Consider the following 18,400-nt stretch of genomic DNA (forward strand, 5'->3'; position numbering starts at 1 on the left):
TACCACATTCCTCGCAAGAACCCTAGTATAGAAGAGTAGAGACTAAATTCATCCCACTGAATTTAGGTAATTTAATAGGTCCTTCATCTTCACCATTGAGCAGTCTGATAAACTATCACAAAAGTATTTTCCTAAGAACCTATATCTTCTGGATGCTAGAACTGGGCATTCACAGAGAAAATGTATTATTGTTTCTTTCTCCTGCGGGTTTATACAACTTCTGCAGTGAGAGTTATAGGGAATACGCAGTTTCTCTGCGTGAGTTCCTATACACCAATGACCAGTAAGAACTGCAATAAGCCTTGCAGTGTTTACGCGATCCCTTTTGATCAGTTCCAGGGATTTATTTTTATTATAGGTGGGCCACGTTAACCTGGAAGTTGCACATGACCTTAGTGCTTTCCATCTGTTATTGGCGAGTTGCAGAAAGTAAAGAAAGGTACTTCTTTTGATGGTCTCCAGGGTAATATAGACTGATACCGCCAGTGACGCATCTAGGGAGGCACCAGAGCGGGCTAAACTATCAGCTTTCTCATTCCCTACGATGTTCCTATGCCCAGGAACCCAGATGAGTGTGATATCGGCCAACCGGTTTAGCTCGTCGATTGCTTCTCTACATTCTTTTACTATTTTTGATTTTGTTATAAAGGATTCAAGAGCTTTAATTGCTGCCTGGCTGTCAATAAAAATAGCAACACTACATCTGTTCTCGATGTGGCTTGCAATTTGCCGACAGGCTTCTCTTATTGCTAGGATTTCAGCCTGAAAAACCGTAGCCTCATTAGGTAGCCTAAGAGAGTTATTTATATTTTTAGATGGTGCGAAGATTCCTGCTCCTGCCCCACCGCTAATTTTCGAGCCATCTGTATATATTGAGATATCGTAATTTGCTTCGAAATTTTTCCTTTTCCACTCATTTCTTGAAGGGAATATTGTCTGGAAGTTCCTTTCGAAGTCTATACACGAATTCATATAATCCGATGTCATCCTATACAGACAATTTGGAACTGTACCTAGAATCCGACTATGTCCATATGTTCGTTCCAACCATACGCCTGTTACTTTTAGTCTTACAGCGCTATTACAAACTATGTTTTTAATGTGAAGATGAATAGGTAGCAAATGTAGCATCACGTTTAGGGCGTCCGAGGGAGTCGTCCTAAAAGCTCCTGTGATGCCTACACATGCCGTCCTCTGAATTCTGTTAAGTTTGTCGATATTATAGCTCTTGTTTAGAGCCGGCCACCACACGACAGCACCATACGTGAGAATTGGGCGTACAATTGCCGTGTACATCCAGTGGGTAATATCGGGACGAATCCCCCATTTTTTTCCAAACATCCTCTTGCAAGAACAGAAAGCTACACATGCCTTCTTGATACGAAGATCGACATTGTGTTTCCAGTTTAACTTACTATCCAACAGAATTCCTAGATATTTGGCTTTTTCCGATAGTTTTAATTGTTGCCCGTTTAGTGAAGGCAACCTGAAAGTTGGTATTTTGGTTTTAATAGTAAACAGCATCATTTCAGTTTTTCCTGGGTTAATACCTAGTCCACAACCTGTGGCCCAGGTATTTAGTTTAGCCAAGACCCTTTCCATAATGTCGCTAATTATGTTAGGGAACATACCTGACACTAGAATAACCACATCATCGGCGTACGCTACTGCTATCACACCTGTCTTATCTAGAATATTAAGAATATTATCCACGACCAGCAGCCACAGTAATGGTGAAATAACCCCTCCTTGTGGCGTCCCCCTACTGACGTGCTTCGTTTGGGTTATGCTACCTAACTTTGATTGAATAATCCTTGTTTTAAGCATAGTAACTATCCAATTTTTAAACTCTTCCTCTAAACCTATTCGGGAAAGAGAGTTATGAATAGCTTTATTGCTTACATTGTTAAAAGCCCCTTCAATATCTAAAAAGGTTGCCAACGAGTATTGCTTAAAATGAATCGATTTTTCCACAGTACGAATGACCTCATGCAGAGCTGTTTCCGTAGATCTACCCTTGAGGTAAGCGTGCTGGGATTTGGAGATTGGAAAACGTTCTACCTTTTGTCTTAGGTGGAGCTCTATAACCCTCTCCATTGTTTTTAGTAAGAATGAAGTTAAGCTAATCGGCCTGTAATCTTTGGCGGACTCATGTCCGATTTTGCCTGCCTTGGGTATAAAGACTACTTTAACCTGTCTCCAACTAAGTGGTACATAACTGTATTTAAGACATGCTTTGTAAATTTCCCCTAACCATGGAACCACTAAGTCTTGCAGTTTTTGTAACATAATAGGGAAAATACCGTCCAAACCTGGCGATTTATAGGGACAGAAACTGTTAATTGAATACCTAATTTTTTTTTTTTTGAATGTTGTAAACCGCGTGAATGTTGTAAGACTTATTGCAGTTCTCTTTGGTCAATGGTGCATAGGAATAATCGCAGAGAAACTGAACATTCCTTTTCATACTCACTGTGTAAATTGTGGAAACCTAGAGAAAAAGAAATTCTTTCTCTTAGAATGGCATGCTCTTATCTCCAGAAGAATCTGGTTTTTAGAGAAGCATAAAAACAACAGATCACAGTGATTTTGTAAATACATAAACAAAACCAAAAAGTGCTGACAGAGACAGCTGTTATTCTGCAATAAAACGTTATCCACAAAGGGTGTGTCTTTCTATTTGAAAAAGTAAATCGTATTTCTCATAGATAGATGACATACATATAAACTTTAACTCCATAATTTTTTTGATATATAGTTGTGTGCTTAAACCAAGTTAACCTGTCCTAATATCAAATGATATATAACAAAATATTATTGTATGGGTTTTACCGTCTGTCCTTCCACTAGGTCGGTAAATTTTTCATGTCCTTCATACTTCCACCTACTCTCAATCATCCCCGAAATATCTTAAATTATACCTGACCTCAGTATATCACATTTTAATATAATATTTGAAGACATTAAACTTCAGTTCGAAACTTTTCTTCATAGAAAACCTATTAAACTATAACTTTGTTTTTTCCGATGACATGAACGGCGTGAACACCTATTGTCATACTGCTGCATTGCTGCTCCAAAGTCTAATTTACAGTAAATTGTCTTGAAAAAGTTTATCAAATTACAGAGAAAATTGCTCAATTTGAAGCATTTGTTAATTTTGACCAAAAGCACAATTCGACATTAAAATGCAGATATGCAATTTAAAATTGTCGGTCACATTATTATTGTTAATGTTGCAGTCGTTGTTGTTGTTAGTGATTATAATGGTGCTGTTGGTCATGTACGTTAAGTGTCGGTATTTGTTTGTAATGTTGCAAGTGTTTTGAAATGTTGTTGACAGTATTTTTCTTTTGTTCGGATTCAACCCAAAGCAATTGCAATAAATTGACAAGCAAACACACGGACATACCCCTGCATAAATTGAACAATGTCAGCAACCTCACAACCATAAGTAATGCCTATTTTACTAAATGCAAATTAAATATAAGAGAGTCAGGTCAATAAATATTACTCCTTGCAATCAAACATCTTTGTTGTCAATGCATTTGTGGTGGAGTTGACGTGAACTGAACGTAAACTATTCAGATGTGATTTGTCTTCACATCACTATATTGTCGAATTGGCTAAATCGGTTATGTGTGGAAAATGCTTATATATTTAAGGAAACTCAGAATCGAGATTGTTCACATATAAACATATCGAAGCATATATATAAGTATATAATATTTTTCAATATAATATTTTTCAATTTTCATATATTTTCAGTTATTTTTTAGTTAGTAACGTCTTCTGTTATACTCGTACTTTTGATCGAAATATGTTAGGCATTGCTCTATTCCAATGGCACATGTCTTACATACTAACGATAAGAGCGGAAAATAAGTCAAAAGATTGTCGCATGCACTCCCACTATTAATTATTCTTGATTGTTTCAGTTTCTCCTTATCAAAAGGAGAAATCTGAATAGATTATTATTATTTTACCATGCGTTGAGAAGAACAATATCTCACACTTTATACTTGTTTACTATATATATGATGTTCACTGAAATGAACATCCATCATTCCACAATTTTTTTTTTGTCACTACTTTTTCTATATTCTATAATTTTTGACTTTATTTTCTTTTCTATATTGTTCAGTTACTCTTTTCATTTATACTTTTCTGCGTTCAATAGAAATATTAGAATCTTTTAATGTAATCCCACTGCAATCTCAATATTAAGTTACACTCATCTAGGAATATTTAAACATTATTAGGGTATAGTAGATGGGAAGTTACTTGACTTCCGCTGGATAATGAACTAATAGTGCGTATAGCAAGTCCTATTCCCTGGACTTAAAATCTGGCACCCGTCACGTAAAATCAGCCGCCAATGAAAAACATTAGGATGCCTCGGAATGGAAAACCGCTTAATCTTGACCACCCTTGCAAACTAACAAAGGACTATGATTTATGGATATACACCTGAAATGTCCAAACCACCTGTAGGGAAGGTGCCTCTATCAAACTGGTGGAAGTCTCAATAAGTATAACATTGACGTCGCCGCCATCTAGGAAATGCGATGGACAGGACAAAGCTGCTCTAAAAGAGCATAATATGATATCTACTACAGCTGCAATGCAAATAGGCATGGATTTTGATGCGGTTTTGTGGTTAGCAAAAGATTGTCAAAATCAGTCAAACGATTCAAGAAATTTTTTTTAATCACCCTAATTTGCGCTCACGTGCCGATAGAATAAAATAAACGACTTAACCAAAGATACCTTCTATGTGAGACTCGAGGAACAACGTTAAAATTGTTCTTGGGTGTTTTTAGGCAAAGGTCGGAAAACAAGAAATTTTTGGTCCAAGCGTGGTTCAACGGTCTGAGGCCAATTGATTTCGTTGCAACTAGAAGTATGGTAGTATGTAACACCACTTTCCCCAACCGCTATGTTCTTAAATCTACGTAAATATCGCCCAATTAATTAACACGAAACCAGATTGATCACTTCGTGATTGACGAAATTGAGGTGTGTAAAGTCATGTAAAGTGTGTAAAGTGATGCCTGAAACCCGGTAACGAGTTATGGCCAAATAGATAAGCGAGTTTGTAAGACGTTTAGTATTACTTGGACTATTACTCCATAAAAGTACGAAATCGGCAATGCTGATGTGACACTCTACATAGCATGGATTTTCGTCATAGCCTGAAAGAGCCAATTTTTCCATACCCGTGACACTCTACATAACATGGCCCTTAAGTGGGTATTATACATGGTTTTTAAATGTTGACTTGGTGCGTTAAGATCTGAAATTTTTGCCGAAATTCATGTGTAATAGCAACATTTGCTGGACTGAAAAACAGAGCGTTCGAAATCGAAATATTTTGATTTTTCGTCGGTCTTACTCGTTATGTTATATTCCTATGCAATTAAACGGGTTTTTGTGGGCTTCCACAAAAAGCTTGCTTCTAATTTTGAGCAAGCTACATCGTTCAGTTTGTCTTTGATAGCCGTTCAAAGCAGACAACCTCGTGAATATTTACAAAAATTTTTTTACGTGATTTTTTACTTGTCTAGTCACGATGGCTAAAATCCACGAATTGGGATACGAACTGCTCCCCATCCAGCGTATTCTCCAGATTTAGCTCCCTGTGACTATTTCTATTTCCAAACCTAAAGAAATGGGTGAGCGGTAAGAGATTTGAGTCGAATGAAGAAATCATTACCGAAACAAACGCGTATTTTGAGAGCTTTGAGAAAACCTATTATTTGGAGGGAATAAGAAAATTAGAAAAACGCTGGACTAAATATATCGAGCTAAAAGGTGATTATGTAGAAAAATAAAATGTTTATTTGCCGAAAAAAATATGTTTTATTCAAAAAGTCGCTGACTTATCAAACCGCCGTCGTTACTTTTAAAATAACATAAAGATTGTTGTAATTATCTTTTTTGATTTCTTGTCCTGATGATGACTCTCAAGGATAGTCGAAATATAGAATTTTAAAAAATACCTTTAGTTAGAATCAATTTTTTCAGTTCACATCCTTTTCTTTATTCATTACGAATAAAAGCAGTTCTTCTGATCATCAAGTCATTCATATTAATTGATCTACTCATTATGGACATATCATATATTAATTAGAGTGAACTATTAGATTTAGCATTATAGAAAATGTTAAGTGGATACACATTTGATAAAATCAGTGCCTAGTTCTGTGAATATGACGCAGAAAGAGATGGGTCTTTCTGCAAGAGTTGCATACCACTTTATTTTCATATTTTTCATAAGATTTTAATATGAATCTCTACATTTCTACTGAAGATTTTGGATTATAGACACAAATCAATTTATTTCTAATAAATCAATCAAATCTTTCGGTTGAAGAATACAACTATTCAAACGAAATTTTGATTTTTAAATAAAAACACCAAAAACTTTTTTTTTTGATTTTTAAATTTTCTATAACCACGGATATTTGATTCTCTATTTTTAGTAAGAATCGTAAAACTTATTTCTGTATAAACCAGGCATGACTTATTATCTCTGCTAAGGTAGCGCGAGTATCTAATGGAGACAATAGCATTTTCGTGTGTTGCTTACATTCCTCGGTTAACTCTGAATTCCTTGCATATATCAGTGGTTGAGCAGCTTTATTCAGTATAACACGAACATTGGAACCATCATAAGGTAAACGGCCGCATGTCATGGCATAAAGTACAATCCCACATGCCCAAATATCTGATTGAAATGGATTGTACGGCACACCTAAATATGAGAAACGTTGTAATTTAGTTAAAATATTTCTAAGATATTACTCAATATAGCAATCAATAACGATGTAAGTTGTTAACCTTTTAAAATTTCGGGACTAGCATAAGCATAACTACCACAAAAAGTCTTCGACAAATTATCTTTTGGATTCTCGTTTTTTTCATATTTACGTGCAAACCCAAAATCTATTAATTTGAGATTAGATTTGGCATCGAGTAGCAGGTTTTCGCATTTGATATCACTAAATACTAAATTAAATCCAAATACTCTTAAAAATAATATTGATATATCATACCGATGCACCACGCCTTTACTATGTATATATACTAGTGCGTCAATTAGTTGAACGTAGTACTTGTGGGATTCCAGTTCAGTCAGCTTGCGCTTTTCCCGTACATAATCAAGTAAAGTACCTTTTTCAGCATATTGCATGACAATGTACACCCTGGAAGCATACAATTTTATTTATTTAGAATGATGTGGAAAGATTTATATAGGTATATCTCAATACGAATAAAAACATTGATATGTTATATATATATATATCTCAAAGTTACCGTCTAGTTGTTTCAACACTTTGATAAAATCTTATGATATTTGGATGATGTAGTCCCTTCACAGCGTCAACTTCGCGCGGTAAGAACTTTTGTGTATATTCCGCCGGCGATCTGCGTTTTGAAATTATTTTAACGGCAACCTGACATTTTCGTTCCTTAGACCAGGCCATTTTAACTCTAGCATAGTTCCCACTTCCAATTACTTTGCCTAAGATAAAGCCATAACGTTCCATAGTTGTTATACGCTTATCGTCGTCATCACTTTCTTGCAAGGAATTATTTGACTCATTCTGTGTATTACCTTTCGAACGCTTTTTCTCATTGGTAACTACTTCGATTTCATCTGTAGCATCCAATACATTATCTGAATCACTGTTTTTTGCACGCTTAACTCCTTTTTCACCTTCTGGTTTATATGCATTAGATGTTGTGGGTACTTCATCTTTTTCAGTTGTGTTTTCTTTGTGCGCAACTGTGTTAGGTTTTCCATTGGTTTCTTGTTTTACGATTCTATTATTTTTAGGCTGTTCTATTTTAGCTGTATATATAGCAGTGGGGTTTATTTTAGCTGATGCTGCTAATGTTTGTTTTTCATATTTTTTTCTATTATCCTCAGTTTGAGCTATAGTGAGTGAATCATCTAAGTCATTCTGATTATGTTTTTCAATTTTTTTTGGTTTATCCTGTTTGTCTTTCATGTTTTCAAAAATAATACTAAACACCAGAAAGTACCACCCATGAAAATTATTTGACACCCATGTAGACTATCTCATCTATCTCATCTAACACATTTGATGGACTTATATGGCGACACAATTACTACCTAGCATTACAACTGAAAAAGATCTGGTGAAAACGGAACTATTTACTGCTGATTTTGTAAAATTTGGCAATAGTCTAAAATTTTATTTCTTGAAATAATTATTTTATTTCACTTTAAGGTTTTTTAAGTTTTTATATAAAAATTTTGACTTTTAAATGACAGAAAATTATTTAGAATTATTTTTTTTACAACAAAGTAAGGTGCATGTTATACAGACAATCAGTGAACATGATTTGAAAATATTGTTGTTGTTAACATAAATTAAAAAAATTTGAATGAGAGAAAAGGAGAAAATTGGTCACGGTGACGTTGGTTTCTGTACCTCATTATGTCTAACACACGATAAAACTGCACTCTCTCACTACAAGGGCTGATAACTCTCAGAATAGTTGAATTGTACGGAAATACAATGGTCAGCGACTTTAGGTTAGTAGTGCGTTAGGCCTCGTATATTAGCCTATTTAATCAGAATAGGGATTTTGTGTGAATATGTAAGTATATAGCTTGTTATATAGATACTTTTTACAAATGTAAATAAACCTTTTAAAAGTATAAAATTAATTTTTCAATTGGGTCTACAGAAATATAAATCCAAAAATCCGTGGATGACTGATGAAAAATTTGATCTGATAAATCAAAGAAGAAGGTTTAGAAATAAAACCAACAAGACTACAATCGCTTACATAGTATCATTAAAACTAAAATACGGCAGGCTAAAATATCATGGTTGAATAGCACATGTTATGAGATAGAAAGACTCCAAAGAGCTCATGACGATTTTAATGTTCATAAAAAACTCAAAGAAACAAGTGGCGTATACAGCAAAAATCATGCTTCATACATGATAGACAACTGAAACAGAATAATAAGCTCAGAGCCTGAACTTTCACTTATGTGGATGGAATATATTGAACAGCTGTTTACTGGTAGCACAAGAGAACCAAGAAATTTAAAAAGTACGTCAGGATCAATGATAAGCAAATCTGAGATTTTAAAGCCAATAAAATCTTTAAAAAATAATAAAGCTGCTGGACCCGACAATCTCCCTGCGGAAATAATAAAATTGTTTGAAAACGTAAGTATCGAATATTTAGAAAAGATACTCAATAATGTATACAACACTGGTATATACCCAGATTACTGGCTACAATCGACGTTTATAGCGCTTCCCAAAAGGAAAAATGCCTGAAGATGTGATGAGTTTCGCTTAATAAGCCTAATGAACCATAGTCTCAAATTAGCGGTAATGGGACGCACAGAATTTAGATTTAGAAATGCTGTGAGAACTCGAGAAGCTGTATTCTGCCTACAAGTCCTGGTTCAAAAATGCAAATATATCCAAAAAAATGTTTATATGTGCTTTATAGATTACAAGAAAGCATTTGATAAAGTAAAACATCAAAAACTAATTGAAATAATCAGGAGTATTGACATTGACAAGAAAGGCTTTCAGTGTATTTCAAAACTGTATTGGAATCAGACGGCTAGTATTCGTTTTGGTGACTTAACAACAGACCGCATACCAATAAAACAGGTGTGAGCCAGCGGTGTATACTATAACCACTTCTATATATATGCCGAATGAATATTTGATGATGCTTTTCAAAACTATAACGACAAAGCTATCAAAATAAACGGTCAGTATATTAACAATAGCTCTTTTCGTTTGTAAGCATATCACAAAAGAACAACTGCTTTTTTTAAAAATAACGTATGAAGCAACAACACTGCTGGCTTATTTATGCCAACCTCTTTGAAATCGCTTAACTAATAAGTAGTCCAAATCGTATAGTTGCCAAGACGATTTTTTAGAAGTACGTAGAAAAATTTCATCTTCGAAATTTTAACTTTAAATTTTATTACGTGTTTTGCATATGTAAACCTAACAAAATTTCCATTTTATCCAGAGTTGCCATCGAAAGTAGTGCTTATTTTACTTTTGCGACATGCTTAAAAATAAGGCCTAATGTAAGGTACGCTAACGATACCACGGTAATAGTGGACAATATTCATTACTTACAGGAGCTGATAACAGCTCTAAGTAAAACAAGCAAAATTTATGGCTTAAATATAAACGCAAAATAGACAAAGTTTATGGTAATCAGTATAAAGCAAAGCTCTGACCCCACTGCGAGAATTGTAATTGATAATCAGAATACTGAGCATGTTTCAAAATTTAAGTATCTGGGATATTCTTTGAAAAAGCTTTGGGACCCAGATCAAGAAATCAAATGTGAAACGAAATGTCTAGAAGTAGTTTCATGTAGTACAAAAAAATATTGAAGCATCCAAAATTTAGTCTACTGCTTAGAATGAGATATATGAAATGTTACGTATGGTCAGCCTTACTCTATGGAATAGAAACTTGGGCTCTTAAAGCAACCGCAATGTATAGACTGGAGGCTTGCAAAATGTAATGTTATCGCCATCTATTTCCAAGACCACTGATGATGGGTATTTGGCAATACTCGAAACAACTATATGGTCAGACAACAATTCAATTTATATTAAATTAAATTAAGAAAATAAATTACTAATATATACACTATTTTGAATTTTCCTGATATTTTCTTCATTCTGTAGCTTAAACAGCACTATTCTGCATATTATTTTCAAGTCTTCTATACTAGGCGGTGAATTCATGGTTCAACTTCATTGGTTGCATTTTACTAGGGAATTATAATTTCTTAATGTAATTATAATTAATTATGATTATAATTTCAATTTATTTCATTCTGTTGACTATTTCATTCTGCGTAGTTCTTTTTTGTGCCATTCGTATAATTGAATAATTCGTCTTTATGTCAATGAACCTCATTTTTCAACCCTTCATTTCACTATACCTATGTTAATTCAAAAAATTTTGGAAGTCCCTTAGGTGTTCATTTTTCTCAATAATTCTACATGTATTTCAGTTCTTAATGAATAATTTTTTATTAAGTATAAACACCCAACAATATTTTCGTGAAGTTATATATTTTTCAAGGGAATTTAAAGTATTCCCTTCCTTTTTAAAGATATACTGAAATAAAATATTATATCTTCATCGTTTTAAATATTTCTACTCCAAATCAATTTCACATTCAATAACGTTTTTTATTTCATAATAATTGCTTAATAAAGTTACAATTTATAAAATATTCACTTAGAATTATAAGGTGAAAAATTGTTCCATTTCGTTCCAATTTATCCACGGGAATAACTTGACGCACCTCTATGGATCCACCGCTGTCAGTTTTATTCATGAAACTTTTGATTTTAGGTATTTCAGGGATTGCTAATCTAAGCATGAAATTTGAGAAAATATGAGAAAATATGAATTCAATGAATAAATATATATAAATAAAATATCATTAGAACTTATCATGTGCACTCGCTATGTGATGCAATTTAACAGGGTGGCAACCCTATATTACAGTGTACACTTATAAAATAACTGTAGCTTAGTAACCAAAATTTCAAAACAAACAAATATTGAAATAAATGAACTTATTTCGATTGGAATATAAAACTAACATGAAATTAAAAACCAAACTCAATTTGCTAAGAATAAACGTAATATATGTGAAAACCAGTAATAATTTCGAATCTATGTAATCTTATTGATGGCTGAATTGCATATAATTGGAGAAATAAGCAAAGCTATTGATTTTGTGGAACCACATATATATTGCAAGTGGAGCTTACAAAGCGGTAAACTACATACTCTCACAAGTATAGTTGGATTTTGCGATTTGTTTATAAAATGAATACTTTTAGGATCTGCGTGGAAACTAATACAAGGTGATACTGAAGGCCAGACTGTTATTGGAACCAATCGATTGTATCAAACATCTGATTTTACACAACCATTAGATATACACTTAACCACAGCATCATTACAAGGTTGGCCGAAGCTACATGTAGAGATTTATGCTGTTAATGTATTAAATAAAAGCTGGCCGGTCGGTTACGGCTTTGCACATATTCCGACAAGACCGGGCACGCACAAATTAGAAATACCTACTTGGAAAATCGCGCCAACATCTTTTCTTGAATCGGTGCAAGAAAAATTTGGTGGAGGAGGTTTGGCTTTAAGTAAAGCTGATTTAGTTTTTACAGGACTAGAGAGGTAAAATAATAGCCTTTTTTGGCGATGTGTGTACTTTTAGTAGAGTAATTAACTTGTGCATAAAAACTATATATTTTAGATATAAACTGCAGACGCGTACATCTGGAAAAATTTTGATTGACTTATATCTGATTTGTCGTAATTTTGCCAAATACGGTGTTGAATATCAATAGGCAATTAAACAATTAAAATGAATTGCTACACTCCATTTAAAATACTTATAATTAGCACTTTGCTGTTTGAAGTCCAAATGATCAAAATTGGCATTTCACAACCAATAAATTCGACTAATTATAGTAATGAGATATTAACCACTACAACAACAGTTACTACTAGTGCTAGTTCTACTGATACTAATACTGCTATAACTAGTTCTGCTAATACTAACTCCGTCACTACTAGTTCCACTACTATTAACTCCATCACTAGTTCTACTACTACAATTGTGCCCACTGAGCAGACAATAGCAGAAAATAATTTCTCTACTACAGTTCCCATAACACAAACCCTACCCACATTTCCACCGAAGAAAAGTAAAGATCCTCCCACAACCACTACGATTGCAACATCATTAAGCACAGCCCCGACACTGGTGTCTAGGGAGAAAGGCAAAGAAATGGATGCAAACAGTGAAACGAAACACAAAATCGTGACAATCAGACGTAATAATTATGACTGCTTTTGTAATTTGAGGATCGATGTATGTGACATGAATTGCTGTTGTGATATTGAATGTCCGGTTGAGGCCTTAGAAGTTTTCAGTTGTTTGAAGGAGCAACAGCATTTCGATACGCAAAATACTCCAGATAATATATATTACAAGCATGGACTTCCCTTATGCAGTGTTAATAATAGCTGGCTTTGTATTTTTCGAGCGAATTTGTTGTTCAACGTTAAGGTTTGTACTCTCAGTTTGTAGAGATTTCTAAGAATTGAATTCATTTTTTTATACCTAAATTTAATATAGAAAATTGACCAAGAGTTTGACATTAAAGAAAGGCATAAATGGCCCAATGTATTAGAGCGTACGATTGAACAAGAAACAAGACCGGTTGCTGCATCTTTGAAATATGGAGATGAAATACAAATTATAAACCTTCTGGATTATGAAATACGGAATATTTGTAAGTGAATAACATTGTTTTTGTACTGTATAATCACTGAATAATCATGAAGCTTATAAGGAATACATAAATTAGTCAATGAGATGGGTGGGACCCTGTAGTACCCCCAGCTATCAAAGAGTAAAAGTGCCCAGTTGCGCTGACTCAAAAAAAGGATCAACATACATGCATACTTTAGAGATATATGCATATATTCCCTTCTAATAATAATACTTTAGAGATATATGCATATATTCCCTTCTAATAATAAAGATCTATTAAAAACATAATACCCTGAGATGGGGATTTGCATGCTAAGGCAGCATTGTATTCAGCTTATTTGTCTATTTTTCACAATGAATATACAAATATCTCTTATTGCTCCCAATTCATATCGAATGTTTAAATGTTTTCAAGCAATAAATATCTTTCGATATGCCCCCATGTTGTTTTTGCGGACTTTTCTTATCAAAGCCCCCAGAAACAACAATTTTTGCTTTCTGGTTTCAACAGCTGACAAATTGTTTGCCTTCTTAACTGCCAAGAAGATGTCTGGAAAAACATTCATTTCTATTAAAGTGACACCATTTACATTTAGATAGTGTGTTTGGAAAACGGGAAAAGCCTGATTTTTCTAGTATTATTATGGGCTAGTTGTAAAAAAATGAGAGGGTGATATGTACATAAGAAATAAACAAACTTTAAAATAATGACCACCCCAATATATGTATACAAATATATTTTTATGCAAATATATATTACTTACTACTTAATAATTACCAATATATATATACTAGACATATCTGAAGGACTACCGTACTGTGATTTTCATTACCCTATTCTGCATCTGAGAACTTTAACTACATCCTGCCTGCTTCGGAGTATTGAAGAAATGCAAGCGAATAAATACAAAATTCAACATATCGCAATGGAAAACAATTTGTTAAGCAGGCCGTACTCGGAAAAAATCACAAATTTAGACCTCATTTCAGAAGATATTAAGATGTTGACTCTACGCAGATGTGTTCGAGCGAGCTTTAATAGCGTTGAAGAGAAATGCGAGCATCTTCTGTATAAAAATGTCACCAGTGATGAAAATAACATTGCCATAGCCTATGTGTTTACTATATTACACAACTACACAAATATTCTGGGCGGAAATATTGACCTGAAGGAAATTGAAGCCAGTAGCATAAACGTCGAAACACGATTTGAATATTGGCAAACGTACACTGTACAATTTTTACCCGTATCCGACTCTGCCACAACCAAAGACACCGCAAACATTGACGACTTATTAGAACAGCCCATACACATTGCATCTGGTCCTTTGGGTTACTTAATTGGTAAACCAGTAATAATTTCTCGTTATATCCCCAGAGATGCCAACCAGGAAGCGATCAAAAATGACAAACTTATAGAGTACTATAATTTCAATTCCACCAACCCACATATGCAACACACACTCAGATTGTTTACAACACATAAGAAACATTGTTCTAAGAACTTAGTGAATCCAAGTTTTATAAATTTTGGTATAAACACTATGAAGGAATGCAATCTACTTTTTAATAAAAATTCGCTGTTTTACATGAAAACGGAAAACTTTACTTTATTATGCAATGAAATACAAAAGGCTATATATGCCAAATTTTTCGAAGAAGACACCACGAACTTATTGGAACTATCGGATATCTTGATATCTCAGTATGGTAAGCCAAGCAAGGAGAGCAATAAGTGGTTACCTTTACAAGTACAAAATGCCGATGACATCCCAATTTTTGGTGAATTCAAGGAACAGACGCAATCCTTTGTTTGCCATAACATGATCGTTAGTGCAGCTTATGAATTTCAATACGAAGTCGTTAATCTGTACAATATAAAAAACCAAGCGCTACTTAAACATGCAGAATTAATTATGGGACAGCGTTTGGATTTAGAATTCGCTCTTTATGAAGCTTTGATAGTACCGCTGACTGTGTCAGTCATGTTCTTCGATGTTAACGAGATTGATCATTTCGCAAATTCGCAAGGAACTTCGAGCTTTATAAATAGTATTGCATATAATTTTTATTTACATAGCTTATTATGTTATATCTTTCTTAATTACACTTTTACATCAATACATTAAATTTGTAAAACAAGAACACAAATGAATTAATTTATAATACATAAAATATTTAAATAAATAAAAGGAGCAATCCACATACATAGTAAATTATACTATATTGACTTTATTTTACAAGATTAAACTATACTAAATAAGCTTATGCATTTTTTTCGACGTAGGTTTAAAATTATGTTTAATTTTATTTATAAGAAACTTCACACTTTGAATATCTTATAATTAATAATATCTCATAATATCTTTTTAAATTTTTAATTAAATCTATTCTTTTTACAAAATGTTAAGTGAGATGCCGTCATAAATAAATATGTCACGTAGTCGTGCTATGTTTTAAATTCTGTTTTTATTTTTCACACGCAGTACGTTCTGCCTGTTTAGGGCAGTTTTGTTATTCAAACAGAAGATCCAGCCCTGTTAAAGGGGCTTCTGCTATATAAGATAAAACCATATATATATTTATAAGAATGTCAGACTTTTTATACATAATTTTCTTTTTATTCACAAATTTTTATTTTATATCTCTGATCAATAGAGAATAATTGTGTCATGATATCAAACATAAAACATTAAACTATACAATATAATATAATAAATCAAATATAATAAAAAGTTATCAAAATGTCTGAAATATTTTAAAAGCTATAAATACTTTACTACCATTGTTACATTTTTACTATTTGAATAATATTTTTGATTTTTAGACATATAAATTACATGTTAATAATTTGTTTTTTTTTACATATATGTATTATATTCTATATAATTATATTTAAATTTCAATTAAAGAAACGTCCTATGTTTCTATGAAGAAACACTTCAAAATTATCTAACCAATTTCATTAAGATCAGTGTTATATCACTATCAGACCTATAAACCTCATACATTTCGAAAGTGTTTCAAGCATACTTTGAACCATTAACTCGGTTCATCGTTTTTAATGCAGGCTCTGGTGCACAACTTATACGATTTAGAATATATTTAATATTAAAATCAGTACAAGTAATGTAATGCACACAAAAATATGTTATATATAAATTTAAAATAACTTTAAGAATTGGGTATAAATCACATTTGAATTCGTAAAGCAACATTTTGTTAATTTTATAAAAATATATCATAGTAATCAAATTTTTAAAACATCTAAGTCTGGTCCAAAAAACGTGCTTTATAAAATCATTAAAATATGTTTGGTAGTCCCATATTCAGATCACAGCTAGTACCAAAAAAGTGTTGGCGTCATTAGTCTAGCGTCATGTCTAGTATCACTGGGGATCAATACCGTCATGTATGGCTTACGAGTGGTCATAAAAACCTAACATAAACTAATAAACTCTAATAATGTTTTTTATATATTTTATATCCGACTAAAGGTCACCTTTTTTTTTTTGAAATTAAAATTAAACGATTGTTTAATATTTTTAAGAAAACATTCAGAAATCAATATTTTAACCGGGGACAAAGGCAATAACATAACCGTAACAATGTCTGAAGAGGTTTATGAAAACTGCATGATAACAATACTCAAGGACTTAATCATGTATCTATGGCTGAACAATGATCCAACATCGTTTTTAGAAAGGAAAAACAACGAATTTATCGAAAAATTATACACAAAACAAATATCAACAAGAATTACAAGAATTTATGGATTCCCCAAAATCCATAAAAAGAATACACCATTTAAACCGATTTCCTCATTTCTTAACTCCTTAACATATGAACTCAGTAAATATTTGGCCAATATACTAAAGAACCTAAGATTCCAAACACAACATAAAAAATTCTTCACAATTCAAAGAACTTGTTAATAACAGTTATATACAGACAGAGGAATCATTGGTATCTTTTGATGAAGTATCATTGTTCCCTAATATTCTAGTAGAATATGCTTTCGAGGTAATAAGCAGCAAATGATGAAAGGATAAACAAGTATACAAAAAAATTAATAAGAAACTTTTTATAAATATATTACGTTTCACCATTAAGGACAATAGATATTTCAAATACACAGAAAGAATACACCCAACTTAGAGATGTACCAATGGGTTCACCTTTGTCACCTATAGTAGCAGACATTATAATGGAGGGACTACTCAACACATACATAGAAAACTCAGATTGCTGTTGAAATATATAGATGTCATATTTACAATATTAAAGACGAGTGCAGTTGAAACAGAAATCTCGACTCTGTAGCCATTAGAATTAATGACAAGCTAAAAATTGACTGGTTTCAAAAACAAACTGCCTTATGAAGACTAATAAATTTCAACTCAAAACAACTTAAGAGTATAATAATCACCACAGCGAAGAACTTTGTGAATGAAGTACTTGGAACAAGTGATACAATATTTCACAAGGCGAATAATAACAAAATAATGGAAATAGAAGGTTAATAAACTAATTTTATGTAAAACTAAACAAAGAAAAAGAAATAAACGAAAAACTAGTGAAGGAACCAAAAATTTACAAATCAAAGACATATATATCCCGGGATTAACCGAAAAAATTTCAAAATTCAAAATATTATGATAAGAACAACTATACAATCGCAACGAATAATATTGTACAACTTTTTTATAAAACAAAAACAAAAATACCAAAAGAAGAAAGATCCAATGTACTATATAAAACACCATTCATGGGGAAACACAAAACAAAGTGACATGATCTATATTGAAGCAACTAAATAAAGTTAAAATCAATGGACTCAAATCCACTGATAATAATATGAAGCCGGTTTTGAACATGCAGAAGTATTGATCGAAGAGAAGAGCTATAGAAGATAGTGAGACTAGAGATGCTACATATCGTACAAATACCACAAAATAAGAGAATTGATTAAAAGACAGACACTGATTAGTAAAAATCAGTGCAATATGGACAACAGAACCAAATCATGACAAAGTAATCA

General features: G+C 32.7%; 3 protein-coding genes across 3 annotated transcripts; 2 read left to right on the forward strand and 1 right to left on the reverse strand.

Annotated features, from left to right (window-relative positions):
- Positions 1-6,435: 6,435 nt before the first annotated feature.
- Positions 6,436-8,236, reverse strand: LOC119662360 (testis-specific serine/threonine-protein kinase 4). The gene is made up of 4 exons (XM_038071966.1): positions 7,321-8,236; positions 7,059-7,208; positions 6,844-7,004; positions 6,436-6,757 (listed from the first exon to the last, which is right to left on the reverse strand). The coding sequence occupies exons 1-4, from the start codon at positions 8,016-8,018 to the stop codon at positions 6,501-6,503; spliced, it is 1,266 nt and encodes a 421-aa protein (XP_037927894.1). The 5' UTR covers positions 8,019-8,236; the 3' UTR covers positions 6,436-6,500.
- Positions 8,237-11,637: 3,401 nt separating this feature from the next.
- On the forward strand, positions 11,638-12,441 carry LOC119688921 (B9 domain-containing protein 2). The gene is made up of 3 exons (XM_038103596.1): positions 11,638-11,836; positions 11,903-12,254; positions 12,334-12,441. Exons 1-3 carry the CDS (start codon positions 11,749-11,751, stop codon positions 12,425-12,427), a joined length of 534 nt encoding a protein of 177 aa, XP_037959524.1. The 5' UTR covers positions 11,638-11,748; the 3' UTR covers positions 12,428-12,441.
- Positions 12,427-15,552, forward strand: LOC119688920 (tectonic). Its single transcript, XM_038103595.1, has 3 exons — positions 12,427-13,152; positions 13,222-13,378; positions 14,155-15,552. The coding sequence occupies exons 1-3, from the start codon at positions 12,445-12,447 to the stop codon at positions 15,486-15,488; spliced, it is 2,199 nt and encodes a 732-aa protein (XP_037959523.1). The 5' UTR covers positions 12,427-12,444; the 3' UTR covers positions 15,489-15,552.
- Positions 15,553-18,400: the final 2,848 nt, after the last annotated feature.

The sequence above is a fragment of the Teleopsis dalmanni genome, chromosome X, assembly GCF_002237135.1.
Source record: "Teleopsis dalmanni isolate 2A chromosome X, ASM223713v2, whole genome shotgun sequence".
NCBI classification, from domain to species: Eukaryota; Metazoa; Arthropoda; class Insecta; order Diptera; family Diopsidae; genus Teleopsis; species Teleopsis dalmanni.